At 35.0% G+C, this 26,703-nt stretch overlaps 1 protein-coding gene across 2 annotated transcripts in view; it reads left to right on the plus strand.

Moving 5' to 3' along the window:
• DAPK1 (death associated protein kinase 1) overlaps positions 1–26,703 on the plus strand; it is a 241,603-nt gene that overhangs the window by 169,094 nt on the left and 45,806 nt on the right. For both annotated transcript variants that reach the window (XM_074207911.1, XM_074207910.1), the window contains 4 exons: positions 1,005–1,202; positions 2,782–2,979; positions 8,750–8,848; positions 17,674–17,751. In XM_074207911.1, coding sequence (XP_074064012.1) covers positions 1,005–1,202; positions 2,782–2,979; positions 8,750–8,848; positions 17,674–17,751 — 573 coding nt within the window. The remainder of the gene's footprint in view (positions 1–1,004; positions 1,203–2,781; positions 2,980–8,749; positions 8,849–17,673; positions 17,752–26,703) is intronic.

Raw genomic sequence — 26,703 nt, forward strand, 5'->3', positions numbered from 1 at the left:
TAACTGATAAACTGATTGTAAGATCTCACCATGGATTCCTCCACTTTTTTTTTTAATTAGACCAACCAAAAGTACTTTTTATTTTTATACAACTTATGGGTTCTGTCCTAAATAGTAAGTTCCCAAAGATCAGAAACCATGCTGATATACGTCTCTTTTTTTATAGCCTGATGTATAGTGGCCACCTGAAAGCACAAAGTCTCTAATAAATATTTGTAGTGATTCATAGTGTTGATCAAAGCCTCATCCTTCTGAATGCTCCACAACTACCTACCTTCCTGGATATGTGTAATCACTGGCTCACAAAAATCATGAAGAAAATTACCCAGTAATTATCCCAGACTTAGATGACTCTGGATGTATATCAGAGCAGTTTGTGACTAGATACTGTTGGAAATATAATCATCTGAATGAAAACTCTTCTAATTTTAAGAATCTTGAGTTAAGCAATTTTAAGAAAAATAGCAGAAATTCACTCATCTCCAAACTTTCATTGCTCACAGTTTAGCTGACAATGTCAGTCAAGTCATAATTTATCTCTAACATGTTGAGGCAGCTGAATTAAGAACTTCAGAAATCTACAAAGATGTTCTAGCTATTTGAAGAATTGAAATGATAGGGGAGAGAGAGTTGTTGTGCACGATGTTGTACACAATTCTCCCTGGGAGAACTGTATTCAGTACTGATGTTTCCAAGCTCTATCATTTCTTAATGAAATTCATTGATCAAGCATTTATTGAGTTTCTGCTCTGTATAAGGTGCTCTACTAGTCTCTGGGTTTTGAAGATGAAAAATAGTTCAGGGATCATATGCCTGAGTCTGGGGAGGGAAAGAGTATAATATTTATGCAGATAAGTACTAGATTATGAGTACTATACAATTATAGTCAGTGCAAGCCCTTCTACTTCCACATCCCCAGGTTGCTTTGTCACTGAGGAAGAAACTCTCATGTAACATGTTTCATTTTCCCTTGCCTCTCCTACTCCCTTCATCAATTTGTCCAGGAAGAAGAAACTCCTCTGCACTGTGCTGCCTGGCACGGTTATTATTCAGTAGCCAAAGCACTTTGTGAGGCAGGTTGCAGTGTGAACATTAAAAACAGAGAAGGAGAGACTCCACTTTTGACAGCTTCTGCCCGGGGTTACCATGATATTGTGGAATGCCTTGCAGAACATGGGGCTGACCTTGATGCAACCGACAAGGTGAGTAATGGGTGATTGAGTCACACTTAGTGGGAGATTATATGTGGCGAATGAGAGTAGTGCAGAACTCCTTGTGCTCCTAAATTACTTTTCCTAAAATAACACACTCAGATTCAGGAAGCTATAATTCTTTTAAATAGACTAAGTAAGGTTTTCTGCTCTTAACGAGCATCTGTATGACCTTTCCTAAAAATAACTCTTTTTTTTTTTAACATCTGACATTAATCGTGAAACAGATTTTTTAATTAATTAAATGTTTAGTTTTCATTTCTACTTTTTTTTAAATTTTGAGATAGGGACTGTAATAAATATTGAACAAAGTTAAAATCCTCCCTGGAACTTATATATAACAAAATACTGTTAATGTTTAGGATAAGTAGTTCATTTACTTTAGATATTTTCTATTTCATTGGAAAGATAATATATTCAGAAAATTAAATTCAAGATAATGGAATTTAATTTTTTAAGTTAAAAAATTTTAATACAATCCATTTGTAGTGCACATTTACTTTAAAATGAGAACATTTTGTCCCTGGTGTATAGTTTCATACAGACCAGATGGTTAATTTTATTATTTCCCTATTATGAAATATTTACTTGGTCCAGAGCTAAAATAATCATAAAAAATCCATGACTCTTATACATGAGAGATTCTACAATATTGAATCTGTTTCTAATATTATTTATAGCAAGATTTATAAAGTATTAAGCATTCTAGAGAATTCTAGAGAATCAGTTATGTTATAAATAACCTTTTGCCACATGTCCTACAATGTGCCCTTGGAAAGGCTTTTAATATTGTATTAGCAATTTTTCCTGATGTTCACTAAAAAAAAATAAATATCTGTTAGAACCATAGCAAGCTGATGAGGATTGATGAGTTAATATTTTATGACTCTTTAAAGAGATATTTAATTAGAAAGTACTTTTTAAGTGTTAATTATTAGTTTTACCATTGCTGATGCAGATAGTTTTTTAAAATGCCTATTCTAGTTATCGAAGACCACTGCGTGGACATTACCTTGTTGTTAAGTGGATGTATGTCTTCCTCTTGAACATTCTCTCCACTAGTTTAAATCACTGCCCTTCCTTATGTTTTCATCTTGTGCAATTTTCATGTGTGTATATATATATATATATATACACACATATATCCATGAGTCTTTATTAAGAATCCATCACCCTAGTACACTAGAGACAGGGCTATTGTTCTTTAAATATCCAGGTATCTATCTCTTAAATAGTCTCTCATTCTCACCATGCAACTGACCAACTTCATCTTCTAAACATAATTTCTTTCTCAGCACTTTTTGTGTATAAGTCATTGCATTAGTCATATCCTGTCGTCTGCTTATACCCACCATCCTAAACCCAAAATTGAGTCAGATGGGGAAGCTTAATCAGCAAATATTCCTGATTTAAATTTATCCCAACTGTTTTCAAAAGATGTCTCATTGAGTTCTGTAGTTGTGAAATTCTTTCACCGAAGATACTGGATCAATGGAAGAAAAAAATTAGTGAGAAAGTTTATCCATATTCATTTAAAAAATGTTTCAGTATTTGTTATATCTATTTTTAGGATGGACACATAGCTCTTCATCTTGCAGTAAGACGATGTCAAATGGAAGTGATCAAAACCCTTATCAGTCAAGGATGCTTTGTTGATTTCCAAGACAGACATGGAAATACTCCGCTGCATGTGGCCTGCAAAGATGGGAATGTGCCCATCGTAGTGGCCTTGTGTGAAGCAAGCTGTCTCCTAGATGTCACTAACAAGGTAAAAAGAAAAGAAAATGACAGTATGGGTTAGTTGCAATTTAAATTTATCTGATTTGGATTTTATGCCAACTTTCTATTTCCTTCCATTTTGTAAAGAATCCATGAATGTAAAAAGCACAAAAAAAAGGAAAGATCCTTATTTTTTTTAGTTTTTTTTTTTGCAAGGCAAATGGGTTTAAGTGGCTTGCCCAAGGCCACACAGCTAGGTAATTATTAAGTGTCTGTGTCTGGATTTGAACTCAGGACTCCTGACTCCAGGGCCGGTGCTCTATCCACTGTGCCACCTAGCTGCCCCAGAAAGATCTTTATTATAAAATAATTTTATATTGCTTCACTTTAAAAAAATTTAATTCAGGGTGGCTAGGTGGTGTAGTGGATAAAGCACTGGCCTTCAAATCCAGCCTCAGACACTTAATAATTACCTAGCTCTGTGGCCTTGGACAAGCCACTTAACCCCATTTGCCTTGCAAAAACCTAAAAAAAAAAATTTAATTCACCAGTGAAGAAAAACAGAATTCCTTACAATAACAAGCTCTTCCATCCTTGTTTTAAAATATTATGTGCTGCTATGAATTAATTTGATTGATTGGTTAGGAAGCATTTATTAAGCCCTCACAATATGGCAAGCACTTGGTACTGTATATCCTAAGCACTGGCAATACAAAAAAGGCAAATGGAGACAATCATTGCTCCCATGGAACTCCTGCTCCATTTGAAGAAGATGGTATAAGAAAAGAGTTCAGCTATAAAATAGATGGAAAGGCTTAGAGATCCTTAAGGGGCACCAGCTGGTAAGATACAGTGCCTAGGCACTTGGAAATAGCAGCAAGGATTTTAGGTTGCAGTGGCAGCAAGTCCTCGTGGTTTGCCATCTCACTAGAAGGCTCATAGTTGTGATTCCCAAGTCATCCAAGGAGTATGAACATCTCTGTTATTCTTCATATCCTCAGGCCCTTTGGAGTCTGGGTAAAGGCAGAAAAGAGAAGGCAAGGGAAACTGGCAACCTAATTGGTGGTTCCTTTGGGGTCTGGGCTTGGTGGTAGGGGAATGGGGAGGGGGAGAGGAAAGGGAAAGGAAGAGACAAGAGATCCAAGCTATTAGTTCTCTGATTAAATGTGGAATGGGCAACCTGGGGGTGTTTGGCAGTGGAGTGTAATGATAATATAACTTTATTGTATCTGCTAGTGTGCTCACAGAACCTGACATTTACCTTTAACTATATTTCTCAATGTGAAGGTGAAGGTAGTATGAGCATTTCCTGATATTACTGTTGTTGTTTTAAATTTTCTTATGCTACAGTAAGCTCACTGGAACCAGGGAATGTGGTACAGGTGGCATGTTACAGTCTAGGGATTCTAACACTACCAAAAGGCAAAGTGAAAAATATAGTGAAAGAGGAGTATAGCCAAAGTAAGAAGACTTGGATTCAAATCTTACCCCTGCCTCTTATTAGACATTACAAATCTTTCTCCTATCTTTGTCCCACCTCACCCAATAGAATGTGAACTTCTTGAGGGCTGACATTGCTTTGCTTTGCCTTTCTGGCCACAGATCCTAGCACACAAAATAGGCCAAGTCCTTTCTCATTTTGACATTCTGTATGCCATTATGGACCTCAGTTTTCTCATCTGCAAAAAAAAAAAGGAAGTTGGTTTTATCAAGTCCTAGACCAATATCAGCCCTATTTTGATAAAGGACCTAATTGTAAATCTTAAGATTTAAGTTCTGTCATCAGCTTTTCCCATAGAGTGTTCATATGGCCATGAAGAAATCACATGTCTTTTCTTTGCTCCAAGTATTTTGTGAGACAAAAAGACACATTTTCTAAATAATTTAGAGAGGGAAGAACATTGAATTAAGGGTACATGTAAATATTAATACAAAATGTTGATTTCCAGAAGTGGATAACTGAAATAACTGAACTATCTTCATGTCTTCAGAAATAAGTCTTCTGGTTTTGTTTCCAAATAAAATAGAATCCAGCCTGCTGCCATTTATATTTATGGATATAACTCTAACAATTTAGTCAGAAAAACAAACACTTGTTTATTTAGGATTTTGGATATTTTTAAGAACTCTTTTCCCTCAGAAACAAACCCCCCAAAAGGCCAGAAAGAATGAAAAATGATTTCATTGAGAATGAGCTTATATTTTAGGAGACACACATTCTAACAGACACACTGTTTTTATCATAGTTTGTTTTATATACATAAAATTAATTACTGAGACAGTTGGCAAATTATGCCTCTCCAAAAAAAATGTTGCTGCTCAAACTATTATGAGATTGTGAATAATGGAAATTAAAATGAATATACTTCATATTTTAGGAAGCATGAAAAAGCAATATACCAGGTCTTCACTATTAGCTGCTGGTATTTTGTTAGTCTGTTCTAATATAGTTGAATCAGTCATACAATTTTTAAAATAGCTTCACAGTAAAGCCAAATGTAATAGGCCCAGGCCTTTCCCTGGGGAATCTTTATATGAATAAAAGACTGCTTCAGAGAAAATTCCTAGCGCTAATTTGATACCTCTAAGTCTTGCCTAATATGTTATCTGCTGGTGCTCCCAGTGCCTAATATTTAGCTTTAAATATCTTTCGCAGTGTGAAGGTGAAGGAACATTATGTGCTCTCAAGCTGCTTTGCAGTAACAGGAAGTTTTCTGCCATCACCCTACCCAGCACAAAAATGTATTGTCTCAAAATGTGATGTTCTAGTTTCTATTTTCTTCCTGTCTGTTTTTTGAAAAACAGTCCTAGAATATCAATTAGCAAGTATTAAGCGCTTTTAGTAAAAGCAAATATTTTAGATTTTTTTTTTCTTTCTTTCTTTAAAACTACTTGTTTAACATCTGCTTCCCATAGGAGTATCTTTAGTTTTAGAGTTCAGGTCTATTTGAATGGGTAACTAAATCCAGATCCATTATCTAGAACTATTTTTAGGGAAGAAGTTTGAATAATTGACAACAAATGCTAGGTAATTCCATTATTTCATTATGAGACAGTGTTTAACCTCAGAGATCTTCATTTTTTTTAATTTTTTTTATTGGTAATTTTTTACAGAGTCTATATTTCCTTCATATACCTTTCCTCTCTTCCTCACCAGAAAGTCATTATGTATAACAAGAATTTAAATATATAAAACATTCCTCACTTGTACATCCTCTACCAATAAAAAGTGTTTTCTTATATCTATTTTGGAGCCAAGCTTGGGTTTTGTTGTCGTTAACCAGCTTACTTTAAAAGTTGAATTCATACTACTTATAAATTTGTGTCAGTCCCCTTTCTCTTGAAAAAAAGTTTAGACCAATTTTCTTCTATTTGTTTTACTTTTTAAGAAAAGGTGAAATGAAGAGCAGGGTTTTTAGAACTATGAAAACACAGTCAATTGAAAGAAGTCTACCAACTTCATCAAATCACATTCTTCCATGTTCTAATGAAAGCAATCACATTGTCATTGTGGCTTCTGAGTAATGACATCGTACCAAATTTAGGATGGGCTGCCATTCTTTCCTTAGAGTTCTTATTTAATTTTTTATGTACTGATGACTCAGAAGATAAAAAATTAGGACTCAAACTACAGTACCCTACTATTAACATATGAACCTTGGCTATATAACAAGGTCATTATTCTTCATTCAAGAGCCTTAAAAAGAAGAGCTATTTTCTTATAATTACTTGAAAGAACAAAAGAGAGTAAAATAAATGACAGCACATATAATGAATGAAGACCATAACCATTTGACCTCTTATGGGCTAGACGTTTGTTAGGGGGAGGGGAAGAAGCCAAAGTAGAGGTTATTCATTGGAAGAAAAAAAAGAAACCCTTATTGAAATCAAGATCTAAAAATGCAAGAAATTAAGGGATTTTGGCCTATTCCTTGATGTCTGTTATTTCAGCTTGGTCAGTTATTAGCTACGTCATCTCTTCATTGACCATCCTCCCTTCCATTAGTTCTATATTACATAGCCAAAATTATCTGCCACTACTGTCCTACCATATTACTGAATTCTTCAAAACCTTTCTTTTTCCACTATTTGAACTGATCTTTGACCAGCCTTATTTCAGATTATTCTTTCATTTACTTTACCTTCCAATCAAACTGTGGGTTGAACTACTGCTAGCCTAATACTAGCTACTCACTAAATATCTCCTGTATTTTGAACTTTCCCAAATTATTCCACTAGGAGACTATCTTCCTCATATATCTGAATCATGTTCCCAGTACATCTCTGACTAGTAAAATTTTTGTAGTCTTCTTCCCATAATGTCTTAATGGATTCTCACCCCACCTCCTTCCTCAGTCTCTCTTCTATATGTTTTATCAAGTTCTAAGTTGTATTGTAGTGTTTTGTTGTATTGTATGTATCATTGCCCTAGTAGAACAGATACTACTTTTTTCTCTTTATGTTACATTATAAATTGATATTAATAATATATATAATATTAATATATAATAATAATCAATAAATTGAATTAAATTGAATTAAATTGAATTGTCTGTGGTCTCCAAAAACTATTAATTTTTAACTCAGCCTAACAAACCTCATCGTTGCTCTAACTACCTTAATTTTATATTATTAATGCAGACTCTACAGATTTAGCATACTCATCTGTACCTCCTTATCAGGGGTGGGGAACCTCTGAACCACAGGCTCTATTGATACAGGCTGGATTCAAAATTCAATAAATCTAGTAAGTGTTTAGGGGTAAATTAATTAAATCTTTGACCAAATATAACCTGTGAATTATGTTTCAAATATCCAAATGGTTCTTAGGGAAAAAAAGGTCCCCATCCCTGCTCTAAATCATTCAGTAACCACAACTAGAATGGTTTAAAATCAGATTTAGAGGAGATATCAAAGGACATCCAATATAACTAGTACAGCAATAGGAATCCCCTCAATTAAATCCCCACAAATGGTCATTCAAACACTTCTTGAATCCTCAAGTAAAGATGAATTCACTACTTCAGAAAGCATCCATTCTACTCTTGGATAACTCTTCTCAGTAAGCATTTCCTCTCCTATATTTAGCTAAAATTTGCTTCTCTTCAACTTCCACACAGGGCTTATTGTTTTGCCCTCTGGGCAAAGGAGGAAAAAAAAGGTAAAATTCTTCTCTGTATGCCAGCCTATCAAATACTTGAAGAAAGATAGAAAGCCATCCCCTCTACAGATGTTAGACCCATTACATCCTGTTGCAACAATCAAACCTGATATGGTAGCATGTCAAGTCCTTTAATTATCATGATTGACTTTTTTTTCCTAGATGTGCAGTAAATTATCAGTATCCTTACCAAACTATGGTGCCCAAAACTAAAAAAGTACTCCAGTGTTGTCTGACCAGAGTGGAAGATAATAAAACTACTCCTTCCCCCACTTGGGAAACTAAATATCTATTAATGGAGCTTAATGCTACACTCACTTTTTTAGACATCATTTCATCCTGTTGACTCATTTTGAGTTTCTTGTTCACAAAAAAACCTTAGATTTTTTTTTCCTGCAAAACAATTACTTGCCATACATATTTCCCCTACCCTGTATATCTCCAGTTGATTTTTTGAACAAAGTTGTGGGACCTGACATTTATTAAACTTTGTATTTTGATTCCTTTATTGAGTGTTAACTATCATTTTAGGTTCCATGTCATTTTTAAAGAATGGTTGATATTTCTATGTTGCTGCCACACATGGTGGCCACTGAGTGAATCTTATCAGAAATAAAAATAACAAAAAAAAATGATTTGGATTTGTTTTTCCCCTTAGTATGGCCGAACCCCTCTTCATCTGGCAGCCAATAATGGAATTCTAGAAGTGGTCCGGTACCTTTGTCTCACTGGTGCTAATGTGGAAGCTTTAACGTCTGTAAGTACCAATTGTACTTTTGCTTTTGGGCCCTAATGTCTCAAGGAGTAAGGGAAAGTCATTGCTTGGCAACTATATGCTGAAGCAGACAAGCTAATATTAAGCTTTAAACTTCTCCACTAATGTAGATAAACATCTGCCCACACAAAAATCAGTTTGCTGTCTGGTTAAAGTTTTATCCTCTTCTCAGTTCAACAGCTTAGGTCTGTTAAAAACTACTACTGTTTCTTTGTCATTTTGTTTCACATGTTAGGTAATAATCCTTAAATTTTTATTAGCCATATATATTTTTGTGTTCTGAATGTTTGCCCTTTACCCCAAAGACAATAACCATTCGTGCCTTCTTTGTTTGAATTAGTGAATCAGAAAACTGGCATGCAGATGAAACATGGAGCAGTTATTGTGTTTACCTGCCAAACTGGTTGGTTGCAGAACTCTAGTTTCAGCAACCAATTGGCTTGAGTCCCATTTTCTGTACTTGGGAAATTATGACTTTTCAGTCCAAAACAAAATAAGAACAATAGTTCCCTCAAAGCCACTATCTTAGAACTAGGACAGGTGGAGGAGAACAGTGACAAAGTGAGGAAATATCAGCTGCAGTGATGTATGGAAGATGTACAAGCTCAGTACCCTTAGACAGCTAATATGAATTATTATAGTGATATTTAGTACATATAGCTCTCACTTATCATGTGCCAGCACTGTGCTAAATGCTTTAAAATTATTCTCATTTGATCCTCAAAGTCCTAGAAGGTAGTTACCATTATTATTCCCATTTTACAGATGAGTTAATTGAGGCAAATAGAAGTTAAGTGACTTATCCAAGGTCTCACAATTAGTAAGTGTCTGAAGTCTGGATTTGAACTCAGGTCTGACTCCTGGCCAGTTAGCCATCCTGACTATGGTAGTAATAAAGGTCTGGCAAGAACTCTGACATAGTGACCAATTGGACTTTAGCAATACCATTTGATTGGAGTAGCAAATCAGTCAATGTGATGATACTGCTCTTCCAAAGGTAGAAAATAGACATGGTGGCTTAGAGGTGAAGGCTGTGTGACCCTACTGGAAACTGCCATTATATTCAACTTGACCTGAAGGACAGTACAGAAGGTGGTAGTTCCTCCATATTCTGGTCCCACAATAGGAAAGTGTACATCATTGACTTATGATAAATGCTTCAGTGTAGATGTTGCTTTCCACTGAAAAGGGCAAAATTTATGCATATGAAATGGACTGAAGGCAATGATAATTTTTTATTTTGTACCAGGGTTGCATTGAAACAAAATCAGGTACAGATTTCACAAATTATGGGAAAAGGATTACTAATGATTTTTTTATAAAAATAAATTAATATTAATAAAAAATAATATTAACTTTTCTTTTTAAATTTTGAGTTCCAAATTATCTCCCTCCCTGCCTCCCTCCTTCCCATATATCTCCCCCACCAAGTTAAGAAGGTGAGCAAAATATCATACATGTGAAATTATACAAAACATATTTCTATATTTACCATATCACAAAAAAGCAAAAAACGGTAAGAAAACTTTACTTTGATTTGCAATCAGAGTTCATATTTTCTCTCTCTGGAAATGGATAGCATTTTTCATGAATCCTGTAGAATTTTCTTGGATCATTGTATTGATCAGAAAGGGAGGTTTTTCACAGCTGATCATCATTAATTATAGCATTGTTCCTATGCAGAGTGTCTTCCAATTCTTCTCACTTCACTTTCCATCAATTCATATAGGTTTTCCCATCTTTTTTTTTATTTTTTCCATCATTTCCTATAGTAAAATAGTACTCTATCCCAGTTATATACTACAACTTGTTCAGCCATTCTCCAAATGATAAGCATTCCCTCTATTTTCAGTTCCTTTTTCTTTGATACTTTTTGCTGTATAGGCCTAGTAGTTGTATTGCTGGTCAAAGAGTATGCACAGTTTTACAGCCCTTTGGGCATAGTTCCATATTGTTCTCCATAATGATTGCACTCACTCCTAATTACGCCAATAGTTCATTACTGTAATCTATTTTCCCTCAATCCCTCCAGTAGTTGTCATTTCTTTTAGGTGTGAGGTGGCTCCTCAGGGTTGTTTTAATTTGCATTTCTCTAATCAGTAGTGATTTAGAACATTTTTTTTCAAATGACTATGATTGATATGACTAGATTGATTGCTTTTTTCCTGAAAGCAAAGTTCATGAACTTTGACATTTGTCAATTGGATATTTTTGTAATTTGACTCAGATCTTGTATTTAGTATATATTTGGAAAATGAGATCTTTATCAGAAAAATTTGCTGTAATAGCTTTTTAAATATTATTTCCATTGTTTATGTTACCTTTCAGCAAAATTTTGTTTCCTTGATGATCTCTTTTAATTAGGTTTATTTTGCTTTTGTTTTGTCTGATATAACCTAGAGCTTTTTTACTTAATATTTATTCTCATTTTGTACAAATAATTTTTTTATGCATTAATAAAATATTCTTGTTTAAGTGTAAATGAAATACCCCCTCCCCCCCAATAAATATAGACTCGCTTGAGTGATAAAGTAAAGGGGAGAGAAAAAAATAATATTTAAAAAAATAATAGTAATAATTGTAGGTATGGCCAGGTGGTGCAATGGATGGAGCACCAGCCCTGGAGCCATGAGCACCCGAGCCCACATCCTGCCCCGTACACCCAACAGCCACCCAGCTGTGTGACATGCAAGCCACCCGATCCCCACTGCCCTGCAAAAAACAAAATAAGAAAAAAAGACCCAAAATAAAATAAAATAGTAATAATAGTAGGGGTGGCTGGGTGGCGGACAAAGCATTGGCCCCTGAGCCAGGAGCAACCAGGTCCCAATCCAGCCTCAGACACCCAATAATCACCCTGCTATGTGGCCCCAGGCAGGCCACCCAGTCCCATTTGCCCTGCACCCCCTAATAATAATAATAATAATAATAATAATAATAATAAATGTGCTTGAGTCTTTGTTCCAACACCAACAACTCTGTCGTGGGTGGATCACATTCTTTATGATAAGTCCATCACAAAAGTTACTTCCATATTTTTCCACCTTTGCCATTGCTGATTGCAACTCCCTCCTTTCTTATTTCTCCACTACCATGTACTATATTTTCTCTCTCCTTTCACTCTGACTCTGCTGTAGGGTAGCTGAGTGGCGCAGCAGACAGATCCCTGGCCCTGGGGCCAAGAGGCCCTGAGCCCCCATACCACCCCTTAGGCCCAGCATCCACCTGGCCCTATGGTCCCAGACAGGCCATCCAATCCCAGCCCCTTGCAAGAAGTAAAAAAGAAAATGTGTTATATCCGACCACTCTCCCTCCATGGTCCATCCTCTCCTCCATCACTCACATCCCCACCCCTTCCTCCATCCCCTCCTCCTTCTTACTCCATATGCCTATACCCTATAGAGTATATATGCTGCTTCCTTTCCTAACAACCTCTGATGAGAGCAAAGATTCCCTCATTCCCCCTTTCCTTCCCCCCTTCCATATCATTGCAATACCTCAGTGTAATAAAGAAGAATCTATATGAAATATCTTGGCCTATTCCCCCTCTCCTTTTTCTTTCTCCCATTACATTTCCCTTTTTTTCTATTGACTCCATTTTTACACCATATTTTATCTTCAAATTCAGCTTTCTCCTGTGCTTCAACTGCAGAAGCTCCCTCTACCTGCTCTATTAACTGAGAAGGTTTATATGAGTATTATCAGTGTCATTTTTCTATACAGGAATACATGCAGTTCATCATCATTAAGTCCCTCATATTTTCCCCTTCTCCTACAATCTCCCTGCTTCACCTGAGTCCTGTATCTGATGATCAAACGTCTGTTCAGCTCTGGCCATTCCAACAGGAACATTTGAAATTACTCTGGTTCATTGAAAGTCCATCTTTTTCCCTGGAAGAGGACATTCAGCCTTGCTGGGTAGTTCATTCTCGGCTTCATTCTAAGCTCTTTTGCCTTCCGGTATATTATATTCCAAGCCCTACCAGCTTCCAATGTAGTTGCTGCTAAGTCCTGTGTGATCCTGACTGCAGCTTCACGATATTTGAACTGTGTCCTTCTGGCTGCTTGTAAGATTTTCACCTAGAGCTTTTTTAATGATATCCTTAACTTGAGATCAAAGAGCACTATTTTGCTGACCAGTGTAAGACCATCTTAAAATAAAATTTTATCCTTAACTCAGAATCAGATACAGATATGAAATTGAGAAACTACTAAAATCTGAAGCAAGGAAAAATGAAAATACTGAATTTGTTCATGAAAATCTTTATTTGGAGGAAGGGAATGATAGGCATTATTAGGTACACTATTATCCCTATTTTCAAGAATAACCATGTAAGGTCTATTAAAAATTTACATTTGGTAATTTATTAAGCATCTATTGTTTACCAGGCATTGTGCTAAATGCTTCATTATTTCATTTGATTAAAGACACACATAAAAGAATAGCTTCACATAATACAATCTGCAGAAAATATATATAATAATGAAACATGACAATAACAGTTCTTAATTATTTCAGATGGGGATGGGAATACTTAGACTGGGATTCCAAAAAGTCTTTAAAAAAATTAGATGGCATGAATTCAATTAGCAGACCAAATATACCAAAACAGAGTAATTCAGAAAAGTTGGTATCCACTGTGGTCATCATCAGTGACTCTACCACTTCAGATGGCACATGAATCATTCATTAACCAAGAACTTACTGGCTTCTCTTAAATACAAGCCTGTTTAAACCTTTCTTTTTTAAAAAATAAATATTTATTGATGGTCTTCTGGTCTTCTCCACATCACTGACATTTCCCAATACATTTACTGCATTCAATTTCAGTTGTTTTGTTGTTCTTTCCATTTACATTACTATCTTTGTGTACTTTTTTCTGATTCTGATTATTTTTCTTTGCATTTGTTCACTTGTGTTCCAATACCTGTCTATATTCATAAGCCATTATTTCTTATGCCACCATAAGATTCCATTAAATTCATGTATCACTTCTTATTCAGCTATTCCTCAGTTAATAACCATCTTCTTTATTATAGTTATTTATTTTGGCATATATGGATGGGACTTTTTTTTTAATCTTTTACCTACTTAGGGTTCTGAGAGTGGGATTCCATCTTTCTTAAAAGAAGACATCACAAATCTATTCCCAAAATATGTGAACACCATTATCCCTCCAAGTATAAGCCATATAGTTACATATCTCATATAAAGCATTCAAATATTGCATCAATAAATCTATGAACACATAAGAAAACAGTATATTGGCTCAAAAACAAAAGTGTGCCAAAAAGTTCTAGGGGAGAAAAAAGAATAATTTATTATAGATTTTGAAATTTTTAGTTAGTTTTTAGTTTTGACTCATTTTTCACTCTCCAATCTTATTCACCTTGTGGTGGACTTTTTAATCAATGGAATGTTTCCAAATAAAGAAGTAATATAACTGTAGGAGATCAGAGTTTTGATTCTTTTCCCCCCTTATCCAAAAGACCCACATTATCCTAAGATACTGATGGATACCTTTTATGAAGTTGAGAAAATCACCCTCCACAAGCTTCCTCACAGTGTGAAGCTGATTATAGGGTCTAAAAGGCTCATAGAACTTGAGTTCTGGAAGGTTCTACCTTGTTCGGAAGTCTGAGAATAAGACACCTTTCTAAGCATCAATCCTGCTAAGTATGAAGAAGCATATCACCAATAGATTAACTATTTAGTGATAAACTCTTTAGTCATGGCAGCCCTTAGAAAATAATACTCAGTCCTGGATGTCCATTTCTATTTCTGCAGTGATAAGGACAGAGGAACAGAAAAGAGGAAAGAATTAGAGTTTTTAAGCCAGCTATAAAGACTAATTTGGCTATTAACATTGTAAGGGACAGGTAGGTGATGCAGTGACATCTGGGTAATTCAGTGGATAAAGTGATGGACTTTGAGTTGGAAAGTTCTGAACTCCAATGTGACCTAAGACATTTATTAGCTATGTGATCTTGGACAAATTATGAGATTGCTGTTTGCATTTGTCTCAGTTTCTTTAAATGTAAGATGAAGATAACAACACTTCTTGTAGAGTTATTTTGAGGATCAAATGAGGTAATGTTAATAGAGTAACAATGTCTAGCACATAGCAGGTTCTATGTCAATCCTTATTTATTTTCCTTCCCTTAATCTTAAATGACAAACCTTATCCAGTTGTAGATGAGTGGACTTGGTACTGGAAGACCTGAATCATAATGGTCTTAGCATTAGGTATACAATGCATAAAATCCTGGATTTCAAGTCAAGAAGACCTGAGTTCAAATTCTACCTGAGAATTTGTTAGCTTTGTAACCCTGAGACTTCCTTACAGATAAGTTTCTTTATCTGTAAAATAAGAATGATAATAATGCTTCCCAGAGTGGTTTTGAGGATCAAATATGATCATTTGTATAAAATGCTTGAAACCTTAAAACACTCTACAAATGTTAACTATCATCATCATTTTTAAAACTTTAGCCATGATTCAGATATTTAAAAATTGGATTTGTTGTTTTTTTTAAAGTGAATCTTGAAGCAAATCTGAATTGAAGCAACTTTAGAGACCCATTGTAAACCAGGGTTATTTCTCCAGTCCAAAGAACAATTTTGTGGCTCACCTGGGAAGCATGGTAGTCTACTCTCCATGATCCCAGAGGTAAATTAAAAGGGTTTCTTGTTCTACCTTAGAGTAGACTTTAACCCACAATTTGGCTCTACCACCCTAACTTCCTGGAGCTCTCCCAAGGCCATGGCAAATAAAAGTGGCACTTGACTGATATCCAAAGTCACACCTGGTACCATTCACCTGGATATATTCAGAACTTTAGTTATTATGACCAGACATTTATAGAGAAGCTAGAATAAAATCTTAAAAATATAAAATACCTTCCTTCCTCCAGAGATAGATTTTTAAAGCCCAAAGCCTAAAGAATATTTTTCTTTTTAAAAAAATTTTATTTGGAAGTTATTTTATATTGTTATTTATTTAGATGTTTTTGTTGATCCCAGGCTGTAATTATACTGAACCATTACCTCGACCTTCTCTGTGGAAGACTTGCCAATATTATACACACACCTTCCAGATACTTAGACCTCATGTGTCCCCTAACTCTTTTTTATGCCCCCCTTAGTTCAAAAACATGATTCTTAAAATACTACTAATGATTGAACCTAGAAGGAAAACATATCATAAACTTGATCCTACCACTGAAAAGTGAATAAACTAGTTACTTTTTGGAGGTGAGCTAATTTTTTCAGGTGGCACAGGAATACCATTAGTAAGGTAGAAAAGGCAATTTAATAACTAAGTCTTGTGATGTGAAATAATTACTGTACCTACAGGAAAGGAGCCTTGAAATGATGCATAAAAACTGCCAGACAGAAACACTAATGTAGTCGTTTAGAATAATAGAAGTGTTGATTTTGTATTAAATTGCTCACTTGTGGAACTTGTTCAATTAAATGTCAAGAGCAAAGTGCAAAAGGCCCCTTTGTTTCTCCTTTTTGCTCACTGAAACTCATTAATTTACAATTTTTATAAAATCTAAAGCCTTTGAACCTTCAGTAATCTGTGTCCCACTCTTAATTAGATCCTCTGCATTTCATTGTACTTTATATACTAATGTTCTTCAGTGTGCTAATGTTGTTCCAATAGAATATGAACTTCTTGAAGACTGGGATCTGATATTTCCTTTTCTTTGGGTATCTCCAGCATTTAGCACTAACAATAATAATAATAAGCACTTAATAAATGCTTGTTGATAGACTGACATTATATTACAATTATATTAATGTAGATGTTATGATGTGTTATGTTGTATTAAATGATATTGTATTATATATAATACATTATAACAATATAACCTTGTATCATATTACATATGATATAATTTAATATAATATGTAACATTAATGCATAGTAAGTATTTTATAAGTATATATTAGATATTTTTATCCTTTTATAGGTTTTTAAGGCATTCGTTTATGACAACTAAAATTTTTTATGTAATGAATGATAACCCTTATATTACCTGCTTCATTGGAAAAGGGATGTTTAAAACTTGAAATTTTGAGCATTCTATCTAAAGAAAGAAATGAACTTTTAGGTCCAGGATATATTTAAGACAATTTTTTTCTTTTTATAATCATTAGCCTATGAACTCCCTGAGAGAAGAGCTCTCAGGGCAGCTAGGTGGCTCAGTGAATAGAGAGAGAGCACTGACCCTGGAATCAGGACTTGAGTTCAAATCTAACTTCATATACTTAATACTTAATGACCCTGGACAAATCACTTAAAGCCCATGCCTTGACAAAAAAAAAAAAATAAAAAGAGTCAGTCTTCTTGCCTTCCTTAGTATTCCCAGCACTTGGGTGGCTAGGTGGAGCAGTGGATAAAGCACTGGCCCTGGAGTCAGGAGTACCTGGGTTCAAATCCAGTCTCAGACACTTAATAATTACCTAGCTGTGTGGCCTTGGGCAAGCCACTTAACCACATTGCCTTGAAAAATCTAAAAAAATAAAAAGCAAAAAATAAAAATAAAAAAAATTTGTAAAAAAAAAAAGTATTCCCAACACTTAACTTAGCACATCTACACTTAATCCAGTAAGTCAAAGTTAAGTAAAATGAGGAATCCTGAGAGACAAACAATCCTAGTAGCTTCCTGCCTCAGATCCTTTGTTTCCGGTGACAGTTATTCTATTAATGCCCCAGAAGACAATTGGCAGATGAAACTTGTCCCTTTCAATTGCAGAGAAAAAGACAGTGTTATAACAATTTATTTATATTTCTCAGGATGGGAAAACTGCTGAAGACCTTGCAAGAGCAGAGCAACATGAACATGTAGCCAGTCTTCTTTCAAGACTCCGAAAGGTAGGAAATTCTATTTCTTCATTTGGAATGAAACACTATTACTTATCCTGTCTTTTTATCAGGGATAACAACTGACTAAATACTTCCAAATGTTAGGAATCTTCTCTTTCTTTTTCTTGTCATTCCATTTTTTTGGTTTTGAGCTGAACATGTAATTTTAACAGTGTGAGGAACTCCCTGGTGTGGAAACTCATCCATTAGTTAAATTGTTATGTTTCATTTTATTGTGGGGGTTTTGGAAGCTATTGAAGTTAAGTGACTTACCCAGGATCACATAACTAGTAAGTGTTTGAGGTCAGATTTGAACTCAGGTCCTTTTATTACCTTGTTAGTTAAATTATTGATAAGCTGCCTAGAGCTAAATAGCTTGCTTGTAGTCCCACATCTTGTTTATGCCATAGGCAAGATTTGAAAACAAGTCTTTCTGACTCCAGTGCTGGTCTTCTGTCATCATTATCTATTTTATCAGGATATTAAAAAAATGTACTGTTTGCTTAATGTGAATCTACTCACTTATTGCATATTCAGAGTTAATATAATTTTGCTACCTTTAGAAGGGTATGTTTTGTCTTTCTACTTAAAACTCTAAGAGGAAAGGTAGGTAACAGCCTCCTTATTTTCTTTCTTCTCATTGTTTGGTGCTCTCAGGGATCACTTATATTTCCTTCCTGGAAGAGCAGTTTAAAGCTGGTTAAACATTCTTGCTTTAATATTACTGTATAATTTGAAATGTTTTAATTCAATAAATTTAACCACAAATTTAAAATTTTAGCCCTTACAAATTCAATGGCTTGTAAGATCAGCAAGTTCCAGGGGGATCAGCAAGGGAAAATGACATCTTGACTTTGTATTCAATGTAGAACTTGGAAGCAAGAGGGTTTTTTACATTTTGGATCCATGTTCTCAAGTTTGAAGTATTGTGTTAGAAGACAAAGAGCTGGAATGCATCTTTGAGGTGATTTTCAGTATTCATTCTATAGATGGGTAAATTGAGGAAGTCAGTGTTTTTTTCTGTAGCATTCCTGTTGCCCTTTAAAAAAAAGTACCAAAAAAACCCCCTAAAAAACCCAAACCTCTCCATAAACAAAATATAAGAAGATGAAAGAGGATTAAATAAATAAAAATTTAGTTGAAGAAAAATTCTATAAAAGGTAAAGTTGCATTACAAACAATGTGCTTTATTTCTAGCAACTCTGCATCCTGGCTCTTCAGTCACAGACCTCTAGTATTTAGCTCCCAACATAGCAGTTTCCCATGAGGATGTGCTGCTAGTAGCCTGCAACCCTTTGGTTCCCATGTGCCTGTAGCTTCTACTTCTTACTCAACTATTCACCTCTATAAGGAACAAAAATATAGCATCTGGAACCAGACACATAGAGCTGAAAATTAAAGAAAGCATTTTACAGATGAAAAAACCTGACAATGCCAAAAAATTAAGGTCTCTCAAGCCTTTCTCATGTCCCAGAAATAACTCATTTCATTTCTATCTATAGGGAAATGTTTTGTTCTGTCTCAGGTATATATGAGTATTTGTAAACTGTGCAGGTGCACCTCATCCCCCTCCACTTTTTGCTATGTAGTCTAATTCCCAAGGGTATAGTTAGGTGGCATAGTAGACCATAGTATACCAGATCTGGAGTCAGTAAGACCTGAGTTCAAATGTGTCCTTAACAGTTATTAACAGTATAACCTAATCTTGTTTGCCTCAGTTTCTTCACCTGTAAAATTATCATGAGAAAGAAATGACAAATCACTCTAGAGTCTTTGCCAAGAAAAGGCCAACCTTGAAGAGTCAGATATTACTGAAAATGAAAACCAATAATCCCATTTGTCTTTTATGTTGTTTGGAAGATCATTCACCTTCCCCATTTCCTGCTTTATTTTATTCATTCAAAGATCATTGATAAAATTTAGATTGTTTGCCAGTCATTCTGCCAGGCCAGTAGGAATATAAAGACAAGAATCTTTGCTCTCCAGGAACTTACATCCTGTTGGGAGAAAACAGCATATACAAAAGAAATAAAATGCAACATATATTGAGTATATTTGTAGTTGGTAGGGTGGGATGGATAGGTATAGGTTTCTTGTGGCAGGCCACATAAGCTAAACTGTTGAGGACATATATTCCAGACACAGGGGAAAGAAATCCCACATAAAGGCAGCAAGATTAGAGTTAAAATATTGTGTGTGGGGAACAGCATATAAATCAGTTTGGCCAAAATGTAGAATGCATGAAGAAGAGTAATAATATATAATAAACCAGATTGAGACCAGATTATAAAAGGCTTTAAAAGCCAAACAGAAGACTTTATATCTTATTCTGAATTCACATCTGACCCAGATACTTTTTAACTGTGAGACTTCCAGGAAGTCACTTGTATTTGTCTCAGTTTCCTCATCTGTAAAATGGGGGAAATAATAACACTCATCTGCTTGAATGTTAAGAGGAACAACTGAGATAATTGTTAAAGTGCTTAGAGTGCCTAGCTCATACTAAACACTATATAAAGTTAACTCTCAATATTCTTTTATATTAGAGGCAAGAGAGAGCCAGTGGAGTCTCTTGGGCAAGGAAGTGATGTGGTCTTACTTATACTTGAGAAATATCAGTTTGGTAGCTACGTGGAATTCTAAAGAAGGGAGGGACTAAATGTAGAGAAATCAATTAGCAGACTACTGAAATAGTTAAAAGGTAATGAGGGCCTAAACTTGGGTAGAGTATGTATGAGTAGAATGCAAGGAAGAAATATCAAATAGAATCAACAATATTTGGCACTTTAGAGGTGAGGGAGTGAGGACAGTCTTGAGAAGAGTCTAAAGTTGTGAATATGGATGATTAAGTAGACTTTAGTAGAAATAGGGTAAGTTGGGAGTTTTTACAAAAAAAGAGAGAAAGTGAGGCAGCTAGGTGGTGCAGTGGATAGACCACTGGCCCTGGAGTCAGGAGTACCTGAGTTCAAATCCGGTCTCAGGCACTTATTAATTACCTAGCTGTATGGCCTTTGGTAACCCCATTGCCTCGTAAAGAGAGAGAGAGAGAGAGAGAGAGGGAAAGGGGGGGGGGGGAGAGAGAGAGAGAGAGAGAGAGAGAGAGAGAGAGAGAGAGAGAGAGAGAGAGTGTGTGTGTGTGTGTGTGTGTGTGTGTGCATGAGCACCAAGCTCCCAGGGAAAAGAACCCTCAGGTGCATGCACAATAGTCCCACCAGCCCTGGAGTTGGGCATACCACCCCCTATTTAGCCACTTTCTTTACTTGCTACCTCCCATTGCACCCCCACCACTTTAAGGGAGACAAAGACCCTTATTTCAGTGACTGTGACTATAACTCCTGCTGCCTTTTGGGAGTGGTGTTTGGGAGGGGAACTCGATTCATGTCCCTAGGATTAGGTTTAGGCTGGAACACCAAGATGTAAAGTGAAAAAGTTCTACTCTTAAGGAGTTTATGATCAAATAGGGGATAAGCAGTAATACCTCATTTATATGCACCCTGAGGCCTACAAAAAATATTTTGCTTAGAAAAGCCATATGAGGGGTATACCAACAATTACAGTTCTAAGTTGGATTAAAATTGGGGCTTAAAATTTTGTTGTTTAGTCCTGTTCAAATTTTCATGATCTCTGGGATTTTCTTGGTAAAGATACTGGAGTGGTTTGCCATTTCCTTCTCCAACTCATTTTATAGATGAAGAAACTGAGGCAAAGTTAAGTGAATTGCCTAGGTCACACTGCTAATGAGTTCCTTAGGTTAGATTTGAACTGAGATCTTCCTGACTCCAGATTCAGTACTCTCTTCACTGAACCACCCAAGAAAAAATCTTGTAAAAATAAATTTATAAATATAAAATCTATAAAAATAAATGTAGTAAATATAAATATACAAACATTTTGAATATATATATAATAGAAAATATAGAAAAATATGCTCCAAAGTCATTCAACTGTATTTCAAGAAGGTCAGAGACAGATAAGTCTGTAAACCAAAGTAATCATAGAAATAGGGGGAGTAAAGAAGAGAGAGAATCTAGAGGAAATTATAATGACTTCTTTTGAGATATTATAATGAGTTAGAGATGTTTGCTATATGATGATGGGGACAATCAATATGTAAATGGCAGTTCCAAAATATAATGGAAGAAGTTTCCCTGAGAAGTAAGATAATAAGCCCGATAATGGATTCATTGAAAAAGGAGGAATGATGATCTGGGGTCTGGTTTAGAACAGCCATCAGGATTTGGCAAGAGTTATGAATCTGATAGTAAAATTTAAAAGAGAATTAATTAGTGATGATGGATCCAGAAGGAATAATGTGGGGCAAATAAACCTAACTGCTTTTCCTTGTAGAGAGAGAGGTCATAAGTGAAGATGTGTCTAGTACTGGTGAAGGTAATCAGAAATGCAGTGTTTTTTTGGAAGTAGCCAGGTTTCATGATTGCAAGGAAATGGAAGATGCAAGAGAGAAAAGAGGTCTAAGGTGAAGGAAGATTTGTTAATGATAGACAGTTGGAGACATGATTCAAAGTGCATGATATAAGGAGAGTTTGGAGTATGAAAGTATATAGTAGATATGGAGGCATGAGGAGGAATAACTAGGGCTGGGTCCAGGAGGGAAATTTCCATGTAGGTAACTTGCAACATGTATAGGTCCTTCTGGATAGCAATAATACTGATAATTTGATTATCATCCTCTAAGCAAGTTATTTTGGGAATGCAGTGGGCATAATGGCAAGTCCTTGATTCTGTCTGATTGTCAAAAGCAGCGTTTTGGTGGTGGCAGTAGATATCTGAGACCTAAAGGTTGTCTGGTTGTAGAGAGATAAAGCTTAGTTGAAGTTCTCACCCTCATGCACTCTGCAGTTGAGCATAATGGTTCTTCCTTTGTTGGGCTGGGAGTGGGGTTGTTCTGGAATTTCTTTGATTCTGATCTAGTAGCTAGTATATGAGCTTATTAGAATTCCATAGAGCTTCTGTTGGAAGGAATTCCAATTTCCAGTTATGATAGTTCACAATCTTTAAGGGCCACTTTTGGCTGTTCTCCTTCCCTCTTCCCCTCTATCCTACTAGCTCCCAAGTCATATTTATTCTATCTGTTCATCTATCACATTTGTTCTCTTAATTCAAATAATTTCTCCCCTAATTCAGACCCACATCTTCTCATTTAGACCATTTCAGCAACTCCCTAATTTACCATAGAGCTGCCAAACTGATATTCCTAAAATACAATTACCATGTCATTTCATTTTTTTAAAATTCAAATTTTTTATCTCTAAAATAAAATACAAAAGCCTGGCATTTTAAAGACCTCTGTCATATGGCTCCCACTTCCCAGTCTAGGTCTCGTTTCATATTACTTGCCTTTTTTGCTTTTCCCATTCCAGTCCAATTGACCTGTTTACTACTTTTGTATAGTTGGCCCCCCTTTCCCCATGTCTAGACATGAACTCTCTCCTGATCTCTGCTTCCATCACAATAATTATTCCTGACTCCTCAATTTTTAGTGTTCTCTCCTGCTTGAAAGTATTTTGTAGAACTTTTTATGTTTTATATTGTTATTTTTACACATATGCATCTCCTCCCACAATGGAATAGAAGCTCTATATATCCCCAGCATTTCACACAAAGTTTTGTTTATGGTGATTAAAATATGCTTAAAGCATTTTTGTTGAATTGACTCAATGAATAGTCTATGAAGAAGAGACTAAGGTTGCCCAGGAGAGTTTGGGTGACCTAATGTCAGTCAGACAGTAAGCATTTATTAGGTGCCTATTGTGTGCTAGGAGAAGGAAAACAAAGCAAAAACAACTTCTCAAAAGAGTTCAAAGGCTAATGGCAGAGACAAAAATGTAAGCAACTGTATAGAAACAAACTACATACGGGATAAATGAGAGATAATAAATAGGGAAGGCATTAGATCATGTCAGCTGTGAATTTTTATGGATTTCAAAAAATTATAGGTTTGAAAAACTTCATTTTGCCTTTTTTGCTATGTGTACATGTTACATATCTAAGCAAGAAGTGATATAAATTTATCTTTGATTCATTGTGCTTTGATCCATGAGTAGAAATGTCTTCCAATAATGTTACATTATTATTTACACTTAGTTATTGTCAGTGGGAATTTTGACTTGAAATACAAAGGAAGACTTTTATTTAAAAGCAAAGAAAAAGAAAATGGTTCTCTTTAGCCACCAATTTTCATAACTCATTTGAATAATTTTATAATTCTGGGTTCTAGGATGATTCATTTATAAGTATCTCTGAGTCATAGACTCTCAAAGTTATAAGGGTCTTCTTAGTTCATCCATACAACCATAATGAATTTTTCAACAACATCTTGAACATGTCCTAATCATCTCCTTTAGTCAAAAGTGGTAGAAAAAAATTTTAAAAGAAAAGGAACAAAAGAAAAAAGTGTTATGAAGCAATAATACCTATATTCATTTAATTGAATGGCTCTTAAAGAAGAAATAGACAGTCAAAATTATAGAGCTAGAAAGAACCTTAGAAAAGACCTAGTTCAATGCTAAGTGAGATGAGCAAAACCAGAAAAACACTGTATACCCTAACAGCAACATGGGAGTGATGATCAACCTTGAAGGACTTGCTCATTCCATCAGTGCAACAATCAGGAGCAATTTGGGGCTGTCTGCAAAGGAGAGTGCCATCTGTATCGAGTTAAGGAGCTATGGAGTTTGAACAAAGTTCAAGGACTATTCCCTTTAATTTAGAAAAAAAAACAGACATCTTAGTGTCTGATCTCGTTACCTCTTAGAATTCTTGTCTCTTCTCTAAAGATATGATTTCTCTCTCATAACACCCAATTTGGATCAAGGTACAACATAGAAACAAAGTAAAGACTTTCCGTGGGGGGGGGGGGGAGTAAGATTGGGGGGAAAATTGTAAAACTCAAATAATATCTTTAATAAAAATTAATTTTAAAAGACCTAGTTCAATCTTTTTATTTTCAAATGAGGAAAATAAGGTACAATCACATGAAAGTCATATGTGCCTCCAAATGGCAAAACTAAGACTAATACCACAAATATTAACTATTGTACTGAATATCAAGTAAGGGGAGAGAATACAAAGAAGAATAAGATAAAGGCTCTGCTTTCATCTAGTGTACAGTCTTGTAGAGTAGATGATGTACATAAATTACTTTAATATAGGATCAAATGTGAAAGTATATTTGTATATTTGTATAAGAGTATGGAATATTGTAGAAATTATTTCAGAGTTTTAGTGTGTATCAGGGGAAAAAACTACATAAAAGAGATGACAATTGAACTCATATCTTTTAGGAAAGCTAAAAATTAAATAGGCACACCTGGTGGTATCTGTGGACACTAATAGAGAAATGTTATTTTTATTATAATTATCACTAATTTCAGGCAACTCAATATAAGAGAAGAATTCTTATAAACCAGAGTAGTTCAGTAGTGGAATGTGGAGTGCCAATAGCTGATAAACTTCCCTTCACTAAAAATATTCAAGCAGAGTCTAGATCAACTACCTGAGTTGGTAGACAAAATATTCTTCCATCAGTTAGAAGGTTGAACTAGATGACCTCTAGATTCCCTACTAAATAAACTTTCATTGTATTTAGCTATAGTTCATAAAGAAGCTTAAACTGCAGGAGGTATAATTGTAGGCAATAACTAAAATATTCAGAATAGCTTTTTATTTATTTGTATTAAAATCTTAACTGAAGTCTGTATTTGAAATCCAGTAGTTTAAATAAGAACCACTTAACTATGGAATAATGGCAATGTTCTTCAACATAGGTTTCACTTTCCACCATGTATACATTCATCAATTCCCATGATTCCCTCAAATATTAACATTGTAGAACAAATTCTACCAGCTTCTAAAGTTCCACTAAACTCTCAAATAGAGAATAGTGAACACTCATAAGAACTGATGTTTGGATAAATAAGCTCTATGAAACATAAGTATTATTATTTTTCTCCCAGTTCTAACTAAAATAATTTTTCCAGTGGCCAGCACTATTTAAGAAAATTAATCACTTTGGAGTACAGCTTCATGAAATCCAAGTTTTCACACATTTTCTTATCTCTGTGTGATGTTTGCCACTTCAGAAACCCTTGTGTTGGTGCAGTGAACCGCTGAAAATGTTCTTCCAGTTAAACTTTAAGCTAAAGTAAACTGAAAAATCATTCCTAGTTCATGTCATCTCAGAAAAACCCTTCTTTTGTACTACACTATTGACAAGTCCCTCAATTCATATTTTATTAATTTGATTCACTAACTCCATGGAGAAAGTTCTTTAAAATTTGTAACATCTGTAAAGTTATGATTACTTCCCACAGAACTCTCCCTTATAAGAAAGAAAAATGTTGGGTGCAGGAAGCATGAGATGGACTATTTAAAATTAGTCAACATATTTTTTTAGGGTTTTTTTTTTCTTGCAAGGCAGATGGGGTTAAGTGGCTTGTCCAAGACCACACAGCTAAGTAATTATTAAGTGTCTGAGACCTGATTTGAACCCAGGTACTCCTGACTCCAAGGCCAGTGCTTTATCCATTATGCCACCTAACTGCCCCTAGTCAACATATTTTAAAAGTATATAGTGATCCACGCTTCTGGCTTCTTCTTTGCACGAAAATTGGATGCAATGAATTCTCATTTTTTCCATTTTGGGGGGGACCAATTTGGTCATTATAATTTCTCTCATTCAGTTTTGATATTTTTTTTGTTCTATAAATTGTTCTAATCATTTTGTACATTGTTCTCTTTATTCTTTGTTTAAATTCTGTATTAATTATATTTTTCATTTTTTACAACAAATATTAGATTTTACATTGATATAGTACAATTTGCTTAGCCATGTCCCTATCAATGGACATCTTTGCTTTAAGTTCCTTACAGCTATCAAAATTGTTACAATAAGGATTTGAATTAGGATTGATAAAGGAAGACTTGGAAAAAGATGTCATT

This window comes from Macrotis lagotis, chromosome X, assembly GCF_037893015.1.
Source record: "Macrotis lagotis isolate mMagLag1 chromosome X, bilby.v1.9.chrom.fasta, whole genome shotgun sequence".
Lineage (NCBI taxonomy): Eukaryota > Metazoa > Chordata > Mammalia > Peramelemorphia > Peramelidae > Macrotis > Macrotis lagotis.